The sequence below is a fragment of the Oxyura jamaicensis genome, chromosome 2 (assembly GCF_011077185.1).
Source record: "Oxyura jamaicensis isolate SHBP4307 breed ruddy duck chromosome 2, BPBGC_Ojam_1.0, whole genome shotgun sequence".
Lineage (NCBI taxonomy): Eukaryota > Metazoa > Chordata > Aves > Anseriformes > Anatidae > Oxyura > Oxyura jamaicensis.
Genome location: NC_048894.1, coordinates 47,573,670 through 47,589,608, shown reverse-complemented (window position 1 = coordinate 47,589,608; position 15,939 = coordinate 47,573,670). Strand labels below are relative to the sequence as shown.

Here is a 15,939-nt window from a genome sequence, read left to right as displayed (position 1 = left end):
AGTTCTGGTGCAACAAACTTCAAAGAGCACAGGTATTTGGGCCACTCTGTATTACAAAAGCAATTACAAGGAAAAAGGAAACAAACTTACAAAAAAAAAAAAAAAAAAAAGCTTGGGCCCTATTAATCGACAATCGTTTTTCTTCATTGAAATTATCACTTCTGTCCTGTGAAACTGTAAGACCCCTGAAGATCAAACCCCAATACTTTATTTATTGCCTTGCATAACTATTTTGAAAAAAAAAAAAAAAAAAAGGAATACCACAGGTAGATAAAATTTAATGATACTTTAACCAGAAAAAGTTATGTTGACAGAACATAAACGCCTATGAGACCATTTCTTCTAGTCTTGCTACACATCTCAAGTTTTACAGTGAAGAAAGAGCAGAAGAATCACCAGCTCTGTCTCTAATACCTGACAAATAAGTGAACAGAAAATCCAGGTACTGCTAACTTTGTAGTAGTAGCTACAAGCATTTACTTGACCGTCCTCTCAAAACCATCGTGGCCAGTCGTGAGCGCAGATAAACGTGAGGCCAGGCTGAAAGCCACCCGGGGAAGACAATCCCACTTTCACGCCGGAGCAAGCAACGCCAGCAGTCTGTCAGGTGAAGGGAAACAAACAAACCCTGCTTCCTACTTCCCACAGCTGGCTGAGAGACACCGACACGGCCCGGCCCGGCCCCGGCGCCTCACCTGCCTGGGGAGGCGGGCAGCGGGGCGCGGCACCGGGAGCCATGGCGGCCGCTGAGCCGCCGGGCGCGGGGGACCTCCCGCAGCTGGTGAGCTCGGGGCTCGCTCCGGCAGGCAGACCGCCTGCCCTGCGGCCGGGGGAGGGGAGGGCTTGGCACAGAGGCTGTCGGGGCTCCCACGGTTCGGGGCTGCCCATCAGAACGCCGGGCCGGGTTGGGTTCCCCCTGGTCAGGAGCCTGCCTCGTCCGGGGGCGGCCTCAGCGGGCCCGCCCGACTGCAGCAGAGCGGCTGCCCTGGAGGAACAGGATGGAAAAAAGCAAAAAGCCTGCGGGGCGCGCGGCTTTGCCTTCAGGGAGCCGGGGAGGTACGGGGTTTGCGGCCGGGGAGGTACGGGGGTTGCGGCCGTACCAGGGAGGGAGCGAGAGAGCGCCGCGGCTCTGCGAGGGCTGACCCCGCCGCGCCTCCCTCCCGGCTGGGGCCTTGGAGGGACCGTCCTGCTTTTTGTCTCGTCGTTTCTTTTTTTCCTAGGCGGAAAGTCTGCTGTGTCAGCTGCAGGAGAATTTTCAAGCTCTGACTGAAAAGATAACGCTGAGAAATATCCTCTTTTTAATCTGGGTTACTAGTTCTGTGAGCAAAGTTTCATAATTTCTGGAGGTGTAGTTTCTCCTCGGGGTTAGGTTTCCCTTCCCTTCCCTTCTGTGGGTTACCAAATAGATGTAAAAGAGTTTTGTTGTTTTTGTTGTTGATGATCTTCTTCTTTTCTTTTTTAAAGTCAGGATTTTTTGTTGTTGTTTGTTTGTTTTCCAGAATATCAAATTAAGATATGATTGATGTTGTTAGACACCTGTGATATAAAGACAGCTGAACTGTACCCTATTTCTTTTTTTTTCCCTTTACTAAAGAACTCCTAAAAAAGGTTTTCCTAAAAGCTGGTTCAGTCCGGGTGAGCTATTCTCTCTACATCAATTCTAGCTTTCAAGTAAAGTACATGACAAATTACATGCAGCTATTCTGAAGGTACATTTAAAAAAGAGCCATCTTCAAAAATGCATTTAAATTAGCGTAATGCTGCATGATGGTGGGTTAGAAACAACTCTATTAGGCTCCTGAGCTTAGGAAGGTAAGCACAGATAAATAAGACGTGAAGGGTCAGTGAGGTTTTTCATTAAATGTGGTTACCAGGATCTCTCTCTGCTCTCTGAAACTACAGACTCACCCCATTTTACTCTTCTGAAACTCCCCACTTTCAGGAAGTTGCATCTTTTGTGTAAGAGAAGAAAAATAAACGTTTAGCAGCAGTTTTATTTTGATTATTTATGTTGACCATATGGCATTACCTAAAATAGTTCCTTGGGCAGAAAACAATCTTTTATGCAGAAGATAATCCAGTTCACTCATAGGCAGACAGGAAAACATTTGAAAACATTTAGAACTTGAATGCTTCCCTGTTTCAAGAGAAAGTAGGATTGTCTTGTTATAATACAGTCTTGTTCTATGCCTGTGAGCTTCACCTTGCATTAATGCTGCACACGAGTAAGTAAAAGGCTAAGGCATCTGGAAGAAAGCTCCATATTTTTCTCATAGAAGAAAAAATACAATCATAGCGTTCATATTTCTTAGTTATCTTTAACTTCTTACTGGAAGAAATGGGCGAGCGCATTGATGACCTCGAGAAGCATGTTGCTGACCTAATGACAGAGGCTGGGATAGAGAATACCGATGAAGAGTCAAGAGTAAAGAAACTTTACTTTTCCTGTATTATATGTATTTCTACTCAGTTTTGAAATATGGGCAGCACCTAGCATGAAAGTAGTGTTTATGTATTTATTATACCCACATTTACTTGGATTTTAATATATATTGGGAATGTATTTCAAATATTTAAAATTGCCTTGGATTTATTTTTCCCAAGAGCCAAAAAATGCTACCACTTTTGCAGAAGAACCCAAATAGCTTGCTGAGCAAACTAATCCAAAATACGTAAATCGAGGCTGTATATTTGTAAGAAAACATGCATGGCTTGTAGCACTCCTGTCCACTATTCCTGTCTCTCAAGTATGCTAACAGATGCGGCTGAGGATTCTCTCTGGTATAAATTCATGTACATCTCTTTTAAACCTGCTACAGCTTCCCAGCATGACTCAGAGCACACCTCATAAACACCTTTGCCCACAACAGAGCAATGATTTATTCTTTGCGGCAGTAAAATGTGAGGTGGAAGTTAACAAGGACAACTTCAGTACTGTTGTCAAATATTCAGTAGCATGAGTAGGTGGGCTGCATAGTAGATTGCTGTCTGTTACAAATGATCCCCCCAGATGCACGCCTGAACTGGTCTTCTTTGGTATTTATCTCAGCATGGTTTTAGAGTTCAGTACGTGCTGCTGCTGCCTTCTTCCTGTTGTTGCAGGCTTTCCTGAGTTAAACCAACTGAGATTGCTTATGCAGTGAAAGACAGAAACGTCTGTAAATATGTTGAAGTAATTTAGGTGTCTATTTATCCTGCCTTTTTCCTGGTGTAAGCTGTGAAATTATTTTTATGAATAAGGAAAGATAGTCTCATGAAGATGTATTTAGCTGTATATTTAACTGTATATTTCAGTATATAGAGATCTTATGCTGAATCACATTCATGAATAATTAAACCACTAACCTACTTATTCACCGTTTCTTTGCAGCACTGAAATGAGGATGCGATCAAGAAAGATAAAGGGAGAACAGCACTGCACTGAACCTGGGAATGTGTCATTGCTTGCAATCAATCACAAAAAGTATCAGTGAAAACTGCACTTGCACCATGCCATGACAGAAGCTGGGTTTATTCATCCGAACCGTACTTCCTGTAATGGGGAATGAACCACTAGTTTCAGGGGAGGCAAAAGCAATATTATGGATAGAAAACTATCCTATACAGCAAGCTTACCAGTCACAAACCTTTTCAATGTAGAAAGTGTATTTCATTTAATATTAATATTAAAATTTTCATCATATTTCTTTGTTGCTTTTTTAAGTGTTCTCAGAATAATAAGATCCTTCTACGACCATACTTTTCCGCTTACATGTGCCATATTGATGCTCAAATTCTTCACATTAGAAAATGCACCCAGATGTACCAAAGCTGCCATCCACCAGACTAGTTTGTTGAAATGGTTTATAATCTGAGTACCAAAATATTTATGGCCTAACCATATTACAACATCTTGCTAAATCAATCACACGGATTGAGATCACACTGTAGATCAGCCTTGCGATCACTGGGAAGACAAAGTATAAAACCTCTATCTCTATGGGTAAGCCTGTAAGCAACTGGCAATAGAAAATATGTAACCAAGTCATTAATGAATCGTGTGCACTTAGAGTAAATTTTCCGTTTAGGTTCATGGAAGCAACTCTAAGAATAACTAGACTTAATTCCATTATTTAACATTGTGTACTAAACTAGTTTGATAAAGCCTTTGAAATAGTTTGAATAGTATTTACTTTTTTGTCGAGAATGGAGAGCAGAAATAGAAATTCTGTTTTGAACACTTCATCTTGTGACAAACTGGATTCAAAATACACATACCTCATTTCTTGCACAGTCTGGCTTGCTTTTCATTAATTCTCTAAATATTCATGTATCAGTTTAAAAAAATAAACAAAAACCAATAACAAAAAGCAAATAAACTAACAGTGACTCCATTACTGTGAAACAGAAGTTACCAGAAACGTGTATGGAAACTTCAAAAGCCATACCACAGTGGAATCCAATCCAAGTTTCATGAGTATATAAACACATCGCTCTACCATTAGACAAATTCAGCTCACTGTAGAGAAAGCACAGCTCATCTTTTCTTCAAGCGTCGACTATGCAACCAGCTCCAGAACTGCAATTACCCTTTGGAACAGGATCGACTATGACATATTTCAAATGACTAGCATACATAATCACCATGAAAAAGACATTCAACCATCATAACTTTATTAAGTTGATTGAGGGGTGGGGAATCACTGAAGAAGATGTTTTTATTTAGCTTTGTTAAATATTAACAAATGCACCTTAGTATATTCCCTTTTGTTACTAGATACAAAAGACCAAGATGCTATGCAAGAAAATCCACAAAATAAGTGACAAGCCTTTATCTTCAAGATTATGATTTTGCATCCAATTACATTTGTTTTCATTCTCAACTTTAAAGAACATTAAGGCAAATCAGTGGACCTCATTTTATTCCTCTTAAAAAAAGCTATACTATAATTTTCCCGGGTACTTATGTAATAAAAGCAAGCAAAGACAGTTGAAATGTTTTTCTACAAACAGGCTTTTTGTGTACAAAAATGCATCATACCAAAAGGTCAACACAGAGTAAAAGTCAAAAAAAAAATACAGCTACAGTATTACTGCAGTCAGAGAGTTCCAGGATTTGTCTTCTACCTTTTCAAAACAAAACTCAAAGCTTTTAAATTATTCAAATATGCTCAAAGTTGAACAATTTGTGGGGTTGTCTTTTTCTGTTTGTTTTTTGTTTGTTTGTTTTGTTTGTTTTAAATAGTCATATACATAGTACACACATACACAAGAATAAATTTCAGTAGATGCAGGGCTAAAAGAAAAGGCTGCCCCAAAGACATGTCAATATCTGTATTTAGTGGAATAATCTTTTGGCGATACCACCAAGCCTCGACCTTTTCGGGCTCCTCTATAAACCGTTTCTATAATGTCAATCATCTCTTGCTTATCTTCCATTGCCCAGTTGATCTTGTTGTTATTACCTGTACCTAAATCAATCATGATGTGTTTGTTCCTTTACAGGGAGAGAAGAAACCAAACAGGTTAATAGAGTTATAATTAAAAAATAAACTTTATCTATCCCCCACAAGAATGCTTTGTAGGTTTCAAAAGAAGCCTGATAACAATGAGGTTATGGTAAGTGTCAAAGTATCTGCTCCTGTCACCCTCAAATTGACATTTTATTGCCTATTCCTAAAGCTAGAACAAAGACTGCAAACATGCTCCCACAACAAAAATGCAGCTCAATACAATTATTCTTCAGTATATTCCTCATTATTTGTATTTCTTTCCCACTACTATCTAACACAAGAATGCCTCACCAGTGGAATGTTTTATACCAAAGTAGGTGCCATAGCTTGAAAAATTTTAGTACTTTGGGTGTATCTTTAGAGCAACAAGGTTGACTCCTACATCACTGCAGCATTCTATAATTATTTTTTTTAGAGTTACAACTATACCCAAAAGCATAATAAAAACAGTTTCCACTATCACTAATTTGTGCTTTATCATCAAAATACTGTTACTATGCTAATTGGAAAACAAGTCATTTGCCGATTCAATCACATAATACTAGAGTGGTTTGGGTTGAAAAGGACCTTGAAGATCACCTATTTCAAAATTCCACTGTGACAGGCAGGGACACCTTCCACTGGAGCAGGTTGCTCAAAGCCCCATCCAACCTGACCTTGAACACGTCCAGGGATGGGGCATCCACAACTCCTCTGGGCAAGAAGTTCCAAACCCTCACTATCCTCCTAGTAACAAATTCTTCCTACGTCTAATCTCAATCTACATTTCAGTTTAAGCAATGACCCCTTTTCCTATGAGTATACTCTGATATAGAGTTTATACTTTCCTAGAGCAACGTAAACGTAGGCATCAGCATGCTGATATGGATTTAGAAATGATCTGTAGTTCTACTGAGACACTGCTAAAAACACATTTCACAGTTGAGTTATATTCTAAAACCATCATGTACCTGAAGAAAAACATGACTGTACAGGGATCGTACAACTCATACATCTTGTTGAAGTCTGGTACTTCAGTGATATCCACAAGATAAATAACAGTGAAGTTTTTTACCTAAACAAAAGAAAACAGGAAATACAAAAGCAATATGTATTAACAAGCCTTTGGTTAATTGTATTAGTGATTAAAAGACCTAGGCTTTCATAACTGCAACATTTATTTTTACAAAATACTAAGTCAGGAAATCACAGTAAACAGTCTTGTCATTCTTTTTAACCACACAAGGACCAACCCCATGGAAAATACCTTTAAATACAGCCAATATGTTAATTTCACATCCAGTTTCAAAAGCGACTATGCTAAATGAACATTCAGAGAAACAAGCCTTGTATACAGCTGTGACCTTACAGTGACATGCACAGCTCTAAATAAGCACAGTTAACTACTTTGTGCAAACCTGCTGACACATTTTACCTCTGTTGTCAGCTGCTTACACACTTCAGAAAATTAATCATCTAAAATGTCTTGGTGCCTACCTCCAACCTTTTCTTCTCCTCTAAACTATCTAATTTAACTAGGCTCATTATAAATGAAACTAAAACCAATAATTTAGTAATAAAAAACAATTGTCAAAAACATTATAAAGCTGAAAACTTGAGACTGAAATTTTAATTGATAATGAAAAAACACCCTGATGAGAGGCTGTTCTCTAGCAATTCTGGTTAAGATAGGATTTCATTTTCCAGAATTTCTAGATTCTTCCCCTTTAATTTCACAGTGAATGTCTTAATTCCTGAAAGAAAATTGTCATGTTTTTGTTTTCTATACAAAGCATGTTTGACCGTAACTGGACTAAAAGGAAGCCTTAGGCCTTAGTTTCTAAGCTTAGTTTATACACATGAAGGTACAGTAGAAGTTAATACATACACATAAATTAAAATACATGACTGCAGGCATCTAGATTACACAGACCTTTAAGGTACATAATTAAATATTCATGCACTATACCATGGATGCACTCTACCTCCATCCTTATGTACAAACACCACCTTCATCCTTCCCATTTGACTATGCAATGCCTGAAGTGTAACTGGTCTAAGATTTGTGACAATCTTACTGCTTCAAAGTGCTTTTTACTTACTGCCTTTGCTATCAAGCGTCTGGAAGTGCTATGGCAAATATAATTTCTGGTTGATATAAAGATGTTTTATTTTAGCCCAGAAAACAGGATTAGACTGAGAAAAATCTTAGGTATGGTGTATCCTGTATTTAAACATCCTAGCAAACACCTCAGTTGAGAAAGCGTGGAGATGCTCATTCACCAAAAAACAGCAGCACAGAGTAGATACATTTTGTCAGACTTCAAAACAGTTTCTGCATTTTAAAAAACAATCACCCTTCAAAGATTAAAATAAGCATTATTTTCAAAAATATTTTGAAATATTTTGAAAATAATTGCAAAAAAGTCAGATCTCTTCTGGGGTGAAGCACCATTTAAATAGTCTTTATTGTGCTATTATGGAGCCATTTATAATTTTAGATTATTGGTATAATCTAATGAAACCAACCCATTTAAAAAATGTTCCAAACCAGTCAAAAGGTAAAGCCTTAAAAACCCAAGTTACCCATAGTGTCATACTCAGATGAAACATCCTCTGAATTGATCATTCATTCTCATTTCAATTTTGCATGAAATATTTCTAAGAAACTTAAGAGAATGTTCAAAATGAACACTTTCATTGACAATTGACTGAAGTTACTTTCTGGTTAGCCTTAGGAGGCAAAAGACAGGTTTAAAAAAGTAACTGAAGAGCCTATTTTATTTTTCTCCTATTATTTCTCCTTCCATCCTACTGATATTATTAGCATCAGCAGTACAGCTTTACTGTGCGTGGAAGTTTCTGCAACAAAAGAATTTGGCAATTCTTACAAGCTAAACAATCCTTGGACAATTGTTTTTAATTTGGAGACAAGAAAATGGTTTTAAGTTAAAACAAGTATTAATACAAGTCTTAAACTAAGATTTTACTTTCAAGAACTTCGTACTTCACATAGTACTAGAACAACAAAACTTTTAAAGTTAGTTTTATTTTATATGCATTTCATTTAGTCAAGCTGCTGCAGAAACAGAAATGCTTGTCACTACTAACGAGACCCAACAGCACAAGATTTTAGAAAAGAGAATTAAAAATATGTTGTTTTCTGAAACTCAGATACTTCAAAAATATTAAATAAAAATCACTCAAGAGGACTGTTTCATTTGAATCACCTTTGCACAGCACATATGCAAGTTACAAACATAATCCAAGTATCTCAGACGTTAACTGAATCTTCCTTCTCTCCTACATGGAAATAAAAGAAACAAAGCTATTCACTTTAAAGAAGTGGAACTGATGACACGGAGTGGCTTGCTCAAAACCTTTGATGATGTCTAAAGCAGACCTCAAAGCTAGATAGAAGACTTAAATTTTAATTCAGAGGTTTAAAAATTCTATTTTCCCCCGCTGATTCTTAATTTTAAATCTGATGACTAGTATCAAGCACCACAATGAAGAGATACTATTTTACAGCATTTACCCCTCTGAAGCCACTTAGCTTCCAATTGCCTTGAAAAAGGATGTGTTTTGTTCTGTATTTGGGCACTGGCTGCCAAATTCACGCATGACATGGGCCTTGCCATAGAACCTTACAACATATGGAACAGAAGGTTGGCATTCAGGCCTGAGAATGAAATAGAGATAAGTAAGAGGCTAAAAATGGAAAGGGTGATGCAGAAGCACCACAGTGGCCATAATATCTCCTGTTCAGTGGCATGCCAGACCGAGCAGGCTTGTCACTGAGAGGCATTTTACTTCTACAATGTTTAGAGACGAGCCCTGCAGAACTACTCAAATGTCTCTACACAGTACTGACCAGTTTTACAGCCTGAAGGAGTGCTTATTATCTCAGCCACTGTATTGGAACAAAAACAGCAGTGCAGAGCACCTAAGCTACCCTCCCACAGAGCCAGCTCTATTTTCCAAGGCTTGTTTAGCCTAGGTTTCACTTTAAGCAAATACAATTCAAGTCTTTCTGGATTCAAGCTGGCAAAGAAGCAGGAATTCATCTATACTTGAGCTATTAAGTATATGGAGACTTATTCCTTATATCTTAATTTCTCCCCAACCATCACAACATGAATCCTTGTTCCAGAGTGTTGTCAGCTCAAAACTACATCCCTTTGCTATCACTTCAAGGCAGAACAAGCTTTGCTATCATTTCAAGGCAGCAGTTGCTTAGAAGTTTTTTCTGACTTAAGTTGTTAACTACAGATACGATACGGGAACCTCAGAGCAAGAATTAAACACCACTCTGAGGAAGCAAACCACACTGTAAAAACAGCTAAAGTTGTAACAATTCAGACTCCACTAAGGTACCGAATTTAAACAAACAAACAAAAAAATGCTATACAGGGCGCAAAAATCTTGTGGTATTTTAGAAGCTGAACACATTACAACCCAAGTTTACTGTGACAGTACTTAACCTCCTAACACACACTGGGATATAGTAAGTTTGCTTCTTTCTGGGAAAAAAAAAAAAAAAATCCTACACTGGATATACCTTCTTTCAAACAGTACTGCTTTCTCAACACCTGAAGATAAAAACCCATTTTCAACAGAAAAACAAGAGAGAGAACTTTTAAGTGTAGTTATTTATGACATCCTTTATCCATCTTTCAATTCAAAGCTTTGTCTGACAAGACCATTGTATCTGGTTTCCGTGGGGACAGGATAGGATATGGGATAAAAAGCCAGACAGCAACACAGGTACAACATTTTATCAAAACTTATTTTCATAGACTGAGCTTTAATTTTGGTTTTGTTTTGATGTTTTCCCCTTAATTACAGTAGTTTCACATATTAATCTACGTTATTCAACAAATATACACAGAAACAAAAGTACCTTACTCCCTCACTATAGTTGGAGGCCAGTATTATAATACTTTACAGAACTGTGTCTGTTTCAGTGGGCTACTATTAAATCTTTAAACGGAGTGCCTCAGGACTATAAAGCAGAGGAATATATAGGACAGTTAACATCAGATATAGCTGAATGTAACTTACAGATTCTGTAGATCCTGTCTCACAGTTAGCTGGTAAATAAAAAAATGCAAACACGGGAAAAATCATATGCCAGATAAAATAAATATCATTTCTCCTGCAAAATTTCATTCCAGTAAATTTAATGCATTCCTACAACATTGGATTGCCACAGCATGACCAATGACTAGGAAGAATTGCAAGGATCACATTAACTTTCTTTGCATTTCTGGTGGAGGTAAAGTCATTCTTTGTTATAATTTCAACTCCCTTGAAGAAATTAGAAGAAATTCCTCTTGGTTTATGGCCCAAAATGCATACAGCAAATACCTAAAGAAATCTGAGTCAAGAACTAATATCTTCCTAAAAAGTTTCTAGACATTTTTTCATGTTTAGATGTCCTATGGACAAAGAAATCACAGGGAAAAAAAAAAAAAAGGAAATTCAAATAGCTTTTGAAACAATTGATTCAAGTTGAAGAAGCCTAGCAGACTTGCACTACTGAACTTAAAGAGGCTGCAAACACTGTTAAGTAGAAACTTGAAGGTCTGTGTTGTCATCATTAGACAATTTTCTCATTCCAACTATGCTGTAAGTTTAGGTGTTAAATTTATATGGTAGAAGAGAAAGACGTTATACTACTAAATGTAACGCATAGAGCTAACAATTTTGAAAAACATAGGCATATGTAAATGGATTAGCTTTGCTCAGCTAACGATAAACACAAGTAACTATAATGTCAATGTTTGGAGTTTTATTTTTAACTCCTCTTCTTTCCTACCCCCCCCCCCCCCCCAGTTTTCCTCTAACTTTAAGAGAAACACATAGGTACAACTAACAGTTTGAGCAAAAGCCACAGCTGTTCACACTTCTGATTATGGTTAAATAAACGCAGAACATTTGAACAACCCTCCTTAATGCAACGCTCACCCAATACAACATATTCAGTGAAGTGACTTGGTTTCAAATCAGAGCAGGATTTGTATATTATTTTAAAGAAAAGGTAATAAAGAAATTTAGCAGCCAAAGCAAATTATTGCAAGGAATGGGCTTTTGCAATTTTGAGCCTTCTCTTAAAGAATAATAATAATAAAAAAAAAGTTTTTCCAGGGGAATTTGGTGAAACTCAAGTTTGTAGATTTTTGTTTTGGCGGGGTTTCAACCAAAACATCCGTCATCCTAAAATTATTTGTTTTGAAACTCTTTGAAACCTTGCCTCTTTTTCATGTGTAACACTGAAAAAAAGAAGTTAGCTATAAGTGGAATACATTTCAAGGAAAATAATCTGCTTTGTATTTTCATATGGTGTTCTGGTTTCTTTTCCCCAAAAGGATTCAAACAAACAAACAAACAAAAAAAGTAAAAACCAACAGAACAACCCACCTGATTTCATATTTTTAGGTATAAATAATATTACTGCTACCCCAAATGTAAAAAAAAAAAAAAAAAAGTAAAATATGGCTGTGTTTTCTTCAAATATAGCATGTAATTACAGCATCTTAACATTCTGTGTTATTCTCTGTATAAACACCTGTACAATTGAACATTTACTCACTCTTTAAAACAGCAGAGATCCGAATATGGCTTGTAAGCAAGAGGATGAGGAAGGATCTCCCCCTTTAATCTGCCAATTCTGCAGAGGGAGATTTTTAAATAACAAGTTACATTGTTCTTTCATCCCCCAATCAACACCTAACTGCCAAAACATCTGCCAAATTGCCAAGCATCCTGCCAAAAGTAAATACTAAAAGTGCTCTCAGACACTCCCACCACATTAAACACAAAAAAGTCCAAGTTAAACCATGTCACAACTCCTTACTGTGTTCTATCATGTCTTAACATTTCACTACAGACATGGATACTTAACATAGGGATCTTAGAGAGAGAAGTACATCTATTTAACAACACCATTCGAATAGAAAGGAGAATACCACAAGAAGATCTATGTGTAAGTTATGGAGTACACATAATTTGACATGAAAATAGCTGACTCCTTTTCCTACCCAAGTTTAATTGTAACCACTTCCAATTCAGATTTCTTGCTTTCTTTCTGTGTGATTCAGGTAGAGAAGAGCTCTCAGTTTTCTACACGTATCACCATGCAAAGCCTTTACTAAATACACAATCAGCTCTAATTTGCCTTTTAAAGTACGTACACACAGTCTAATTTTTCTTCAGTATCTCTTTCTGGAGTGAGAAACAAGCTGTCAGCAGGCATTCAGTTTCTATCTGAAAACCGCTTCAGCATCTTGCTCCTCAAGTTGATTTCAGCCCATGCACCTCAAGAGAGCGCCATCTATTTCCGCAAAGAGTGTCGCTGATACGTTCATCAACACCAGCCAGAACTTTACCGGGATTTTACCATTTTTTAAGTGTCAATATGAATGTAACTTTTAAAGTTAATGGAAAGCTGAAGTTTGTATGTACTCTGATTGTAAAGCAATAGTGCTGCATTCCCTAGAGTCATAACAGTCCTACTACCAAGCATTTGCCTCTGTTTGAACGATAACTTTCATTAAGTGATGTTTTATTAACAGCGAGCGCGACTTCTGAACGTGCAACACTTCTCATCGCACTAAACCTTATAAACATCAGGGTAGTCAACAACTTTAGGAGATGCTCAGGAAAGTGAGCCCAACAGCTCCATTGCCACCTCCTAAAGCAGGAATACCTCTCCAGAAACCAAATTACAATCCACCTCAGACTCTGCATAAGCCCACTTAAAACACCGAGTGCTGAAAGCATCCCTCTCGCGGTACAGCTCCGGGTTACCTTCTCAGCAATGCTGTACAACACTTCATCCATTTTCATACACGTCGGATCCCAGTCGTGCCCGAAGCGGATGACCACGACTCGGTCCTCTTCTGACAGGATGGCCTGGTCCACCTGCCAGCCGTTGTGTAAGTGCGGCAGCATGTACGACATCTTGGCGGGCGAGTGACCGTCCTGCGGGACGACAGGGACCACCCGGGGGCTGAGAGGGGCTCCCCGACTAAGGGCAGCCCCCCAGCCCCCCAGCAAGGGCAGCGGCGCCCAGCGGGGCCGAGGCTGCGGTTCCCGGTAACGGTTCCCAGCCGCTTCCACAGCCCCCGCGGGGCGCCGGCGGCCACCCCGAGCCCGGCCCCCCGCAGCCCCTCCGCGGCCCCCCGCAGCCCCTCCGCGGCCCCCCGCTCCCTCACCCCGTGGGCCTCCTTCTCTCGGCGGGACCGGGCGGCACAAGCGCTGCCTGGAGGGAGGGGAAATGACGAGGAAAGTCAGCGCTGCCCGGCGCGGCGCTGATAACCGTGCTTCCGGAGCCGGGCTGGGGCTGGCTGCAGAGACGGCCGAAATGGTGGATGGCTGCTGTGGGGATGGCCCCGCTGCCTGGAGGCCGCTCGGTCCAGGCGGTTGGGCAGGTTGTGCTGCCTGACGGCCACAGCCACAGCCGTTCCCTCTCTTCCCTCTCTCAAGAGGGGTGTGGAGCCGTGCTGGGGTGCTTGGCGCAGCCCAGTAAAATTGAGGTCACCTCAGTCTTCTCCTAATTTCTGCTGCTATCACTTTATGGATGTTAAAAGCTTCCTGTGCCTCTATTGGATTTGGTCAAGGAGATTCTGCAACACGGCAGCGTGTATTTTCTGGTTATGGATTGTTTTCTCAGTAAATTAACCTGTGACAATAAACAATGCTTGAGCTAAGTGATAATTGTGGCTTGAATGCTGGGTGAAAGTACAGATATATTTTAACCCTGTGGAACACAACAGCATATACATCATCTGTGTTTCTTTCCAATGTATTTTATATCACAAGCTAATCCTGTCTATGGAAGCTGCAGTGCCCTGCTCCTAGTAGTAGTCATATCTAAGTACCATATGCCCTGTCTCCTTTGTATTAAGTGGCAAGGTTTTGGTAGTGGGGGTCTGCAGGGGTTGCCCACTGCAAGAAGAATCCAGAAGCTGCCCCATGTTTCAAGGGCCAGGTAGGCGTCCAGACGGGCCTTGAATATTTCCAGAGAAGGAGACTCCAGAACCTCCCTGGGCGGCCTGTTCCAGTGCTCTGTCACCCTCACCAAGAAGAAGTTCTTTCTCATGTTGGTGTGGAACTTCCTGTGCTCTAGCTTGTGGCCGTTACTCCTTGTCCTGTCCCCACAAACCACTGAGAAGAGGTTGGCCAAATCCCTCTGTCTCCCACACTTAAGGTATTTGTAAACATTAGTAAGATCCCCTCTCAGTCTTCTTTTTTTTTTTCCAGGCTGAACAGACCCAGGTCTCTCAGCTGTTGCTCATATGGAAGATGCTCCAGGCCCCGTATCATCTTTGTGGCACTCCGCTGCACTCTTTCCAGGAGGTTCCTGTCTTTTTTGTACCGGGGAGCCCAGAACTGGACACAGTACTCCAGGTGAGGCCTGACCAGGGCAGAGTAGAGGGGGAGAATCACCTCCCTTGACCTGCTGGCCATGCTCCTTTTAATGCACGCCAGGATCCCCTTGGCCTTCTTGGCCACCAGGGCACACTGCTGGCTCATGGCCAAGCTGTTGCCAACCTGGACCCCCAGGTCCTTCTCTGCAGAGCTCCTCTCCAGCAGGTCATTCCCCAGCTGGTACTGATACATACCGATAAAGGAGCGTTGGAGACAAAATGTCACAGACTGACCACAGCCCCTATTGCACATTCCCCTGTGCCACTTGGGGGGAGGACATAGAAGAGGGTGGATGGGTGTTTATAGTTTGTTGTTGTTGTTTGTTTCTCACTCCTCTATTTTTTTAGTAATAGGTTATATTATAGGATAATAGGATTATATTAATCTCCCTATGCTGAGTCTGTTTTGCCCATGACAATATTTTTGAGTGAGCCCTTTTCATCATATTTTCTCCCCCTTTCCCTTTGAGGAGGGGGAATGAGAGAGTGGTTGTGGTGGAGCTTGGCTGCCCATCTGAGTAAAACCACCACAGTCTCCCACAACCAAAAGGCTGGTACCTGAACATACTGGGTAAATATTTTTGTTGAAGTTATCAGTAGTGAAACCAGGACAATTGCATTGCCAGCATTAGGTTTCAAAAGAACTGAGTTGATCTTTGAGATAAGGCAGCTCAGGCCTATCTTTTTGCTTCCTGAAGGTCATATGTATATGCACTCTTTCAAAAGGTTAGATTGCAGCAGGCAAGGAGAAATGAAATGCATATTTTCAACACAATCCACATAACCCTGAACTCATGCTTTGGAGAGTAGTCCTAGAAGGATAGGTGGAATTTGCACCAAATTATTTTCCACAGAACTGCAAAACTCTCCAAAAAAAAAAAAAAAGTACCAAAAAGTGCTTGTTCTACAGTATCACATGGGATGTCCTTTCTAGAAAATTTAGTTTCAAAACTGGGAGACGTTAGGTTCATTTCAGATAAAGTCACTCTTATTTCATATGGCCTCACAGAAGCAAGCGGTGATCTCCCACCAGT

At 39.9% G+C, this 15,939-nt stretch overlaps 2 protein-coding genes across 4 annotated transcripts; one reads left to right on the top strand and one right to left on the bottom strand.

Annotated features, from left to right (window-relative positions):
• The first annotated feature begins 646 nt into the window (after positions 1–646).
• On the top strand, positions 647–5,055 carry HSBP1L1 (heat shock factor binding protein 1 like 1). 2 transcript variants are annotated; one of them, XM_035318181.1, is made up of 4 exons: positions 647–781; positions 1,221–1,287; positions 2,331–2,447; positions 3,371–5,055. In XM_035318181.1, exons 1-4 carry the CDS (start codon positions 737–739, stop codon positions 3,379–3,381), a joined length of 240 nt encoding a protein of 79 aa, XP_035174072.1. In that variant the 5' UTR covers positions 647–736; the 3' UTR covers positions 3,382–5,055. The 2 variants fall into 2 exon arrangements, with proteins under 2 accessions (XP_035174072.1, XP_035174073.1); XM_035318182.1 differs by having other exon boundaries at positions 652–781; positions 2,331–2,425.
• On the bottom strand, positions 4,641–13,810 carry TXNL4A (thioredoxin like 4A). 2 transcript variants are annotated; one of them, XM_035318179.1, is made up of 4 exons: positions 13,691–13,810; positions 13,284–13,457; positions 6,443–6,546; positions 4,641–5,476 (listed from the first exon to the last, which is right to left on the bottom strand). In XM_035318179.1, exons 2-4 carry the CDS (start codon positions 13,434–13,436, stop codon positions 5,305–5,307), a joined length of 429 nt encoding a protein of 142 aa, XP_035174070.1. In that variant the 5' UTR covers positions 13,437–13,457; positions 13,691–13,810; the 3' UTR covers positions 4,641–5,304. The 2 variants fall into 2 exon arrangements, with proteins under 2 accessions (XP_035174070.1, XP_035174071.1); XM_035318180.1 differs by lacking the exon at positions 13,691–13,810 and adding an exon at positions 12,067–12,144 and having other exon boundaries at positions 13,284–13,421.
• Between the last annotated feature and the right edge of the window lie 2,129 nt (positions 13,811–15,939).

Bases quoted from the DNA above. Each gene is read 5' to 3' on its own strand.
- TXNL4A (XM_035318179.1), bottom strand. From the start codon at position 13,436: ATGTCGTACATGCTGCCGCACTTACACAACGGCTGGCAGGTGGACCAG. The intron at 6,547-13,283 runs GTAACCCGGAGC...TCTTTTGTTTAG, and splicing joins TGTACAGCATTGCTGAGAAG to GTAAAAAACTTCACTGTTAT. The intron at 5,477-6,442 runs GTACATGATGGT...CTCCCTGTAAAG, and splicing joins ACAGTCATGTTTTTCTTCAG to GAACAAACACATCATGATTG.
- HSBP1L1 (XM_035318181.1), top strand. From the start codon at position 737: ATGGCGGCCGCTGAGCCGCCGGGCGCGGGGGACCTCCCGCAGCTG. The intron at 782-1,220 runs GTGAGCTCGGGG...TTTTTTTCCTAG, and splicing joins CGGGGGACCTCCCGCAGCTG to GCGGAAAGTCTGCTGTGTCA. The intron at 1,288-2,330 runs ATATCCTCTTTT...TTAACTTCTTAC, and splicing joins TGAAAAGATAACGCTGAGAA to TGGAAGAAATGGGCGAGCGC.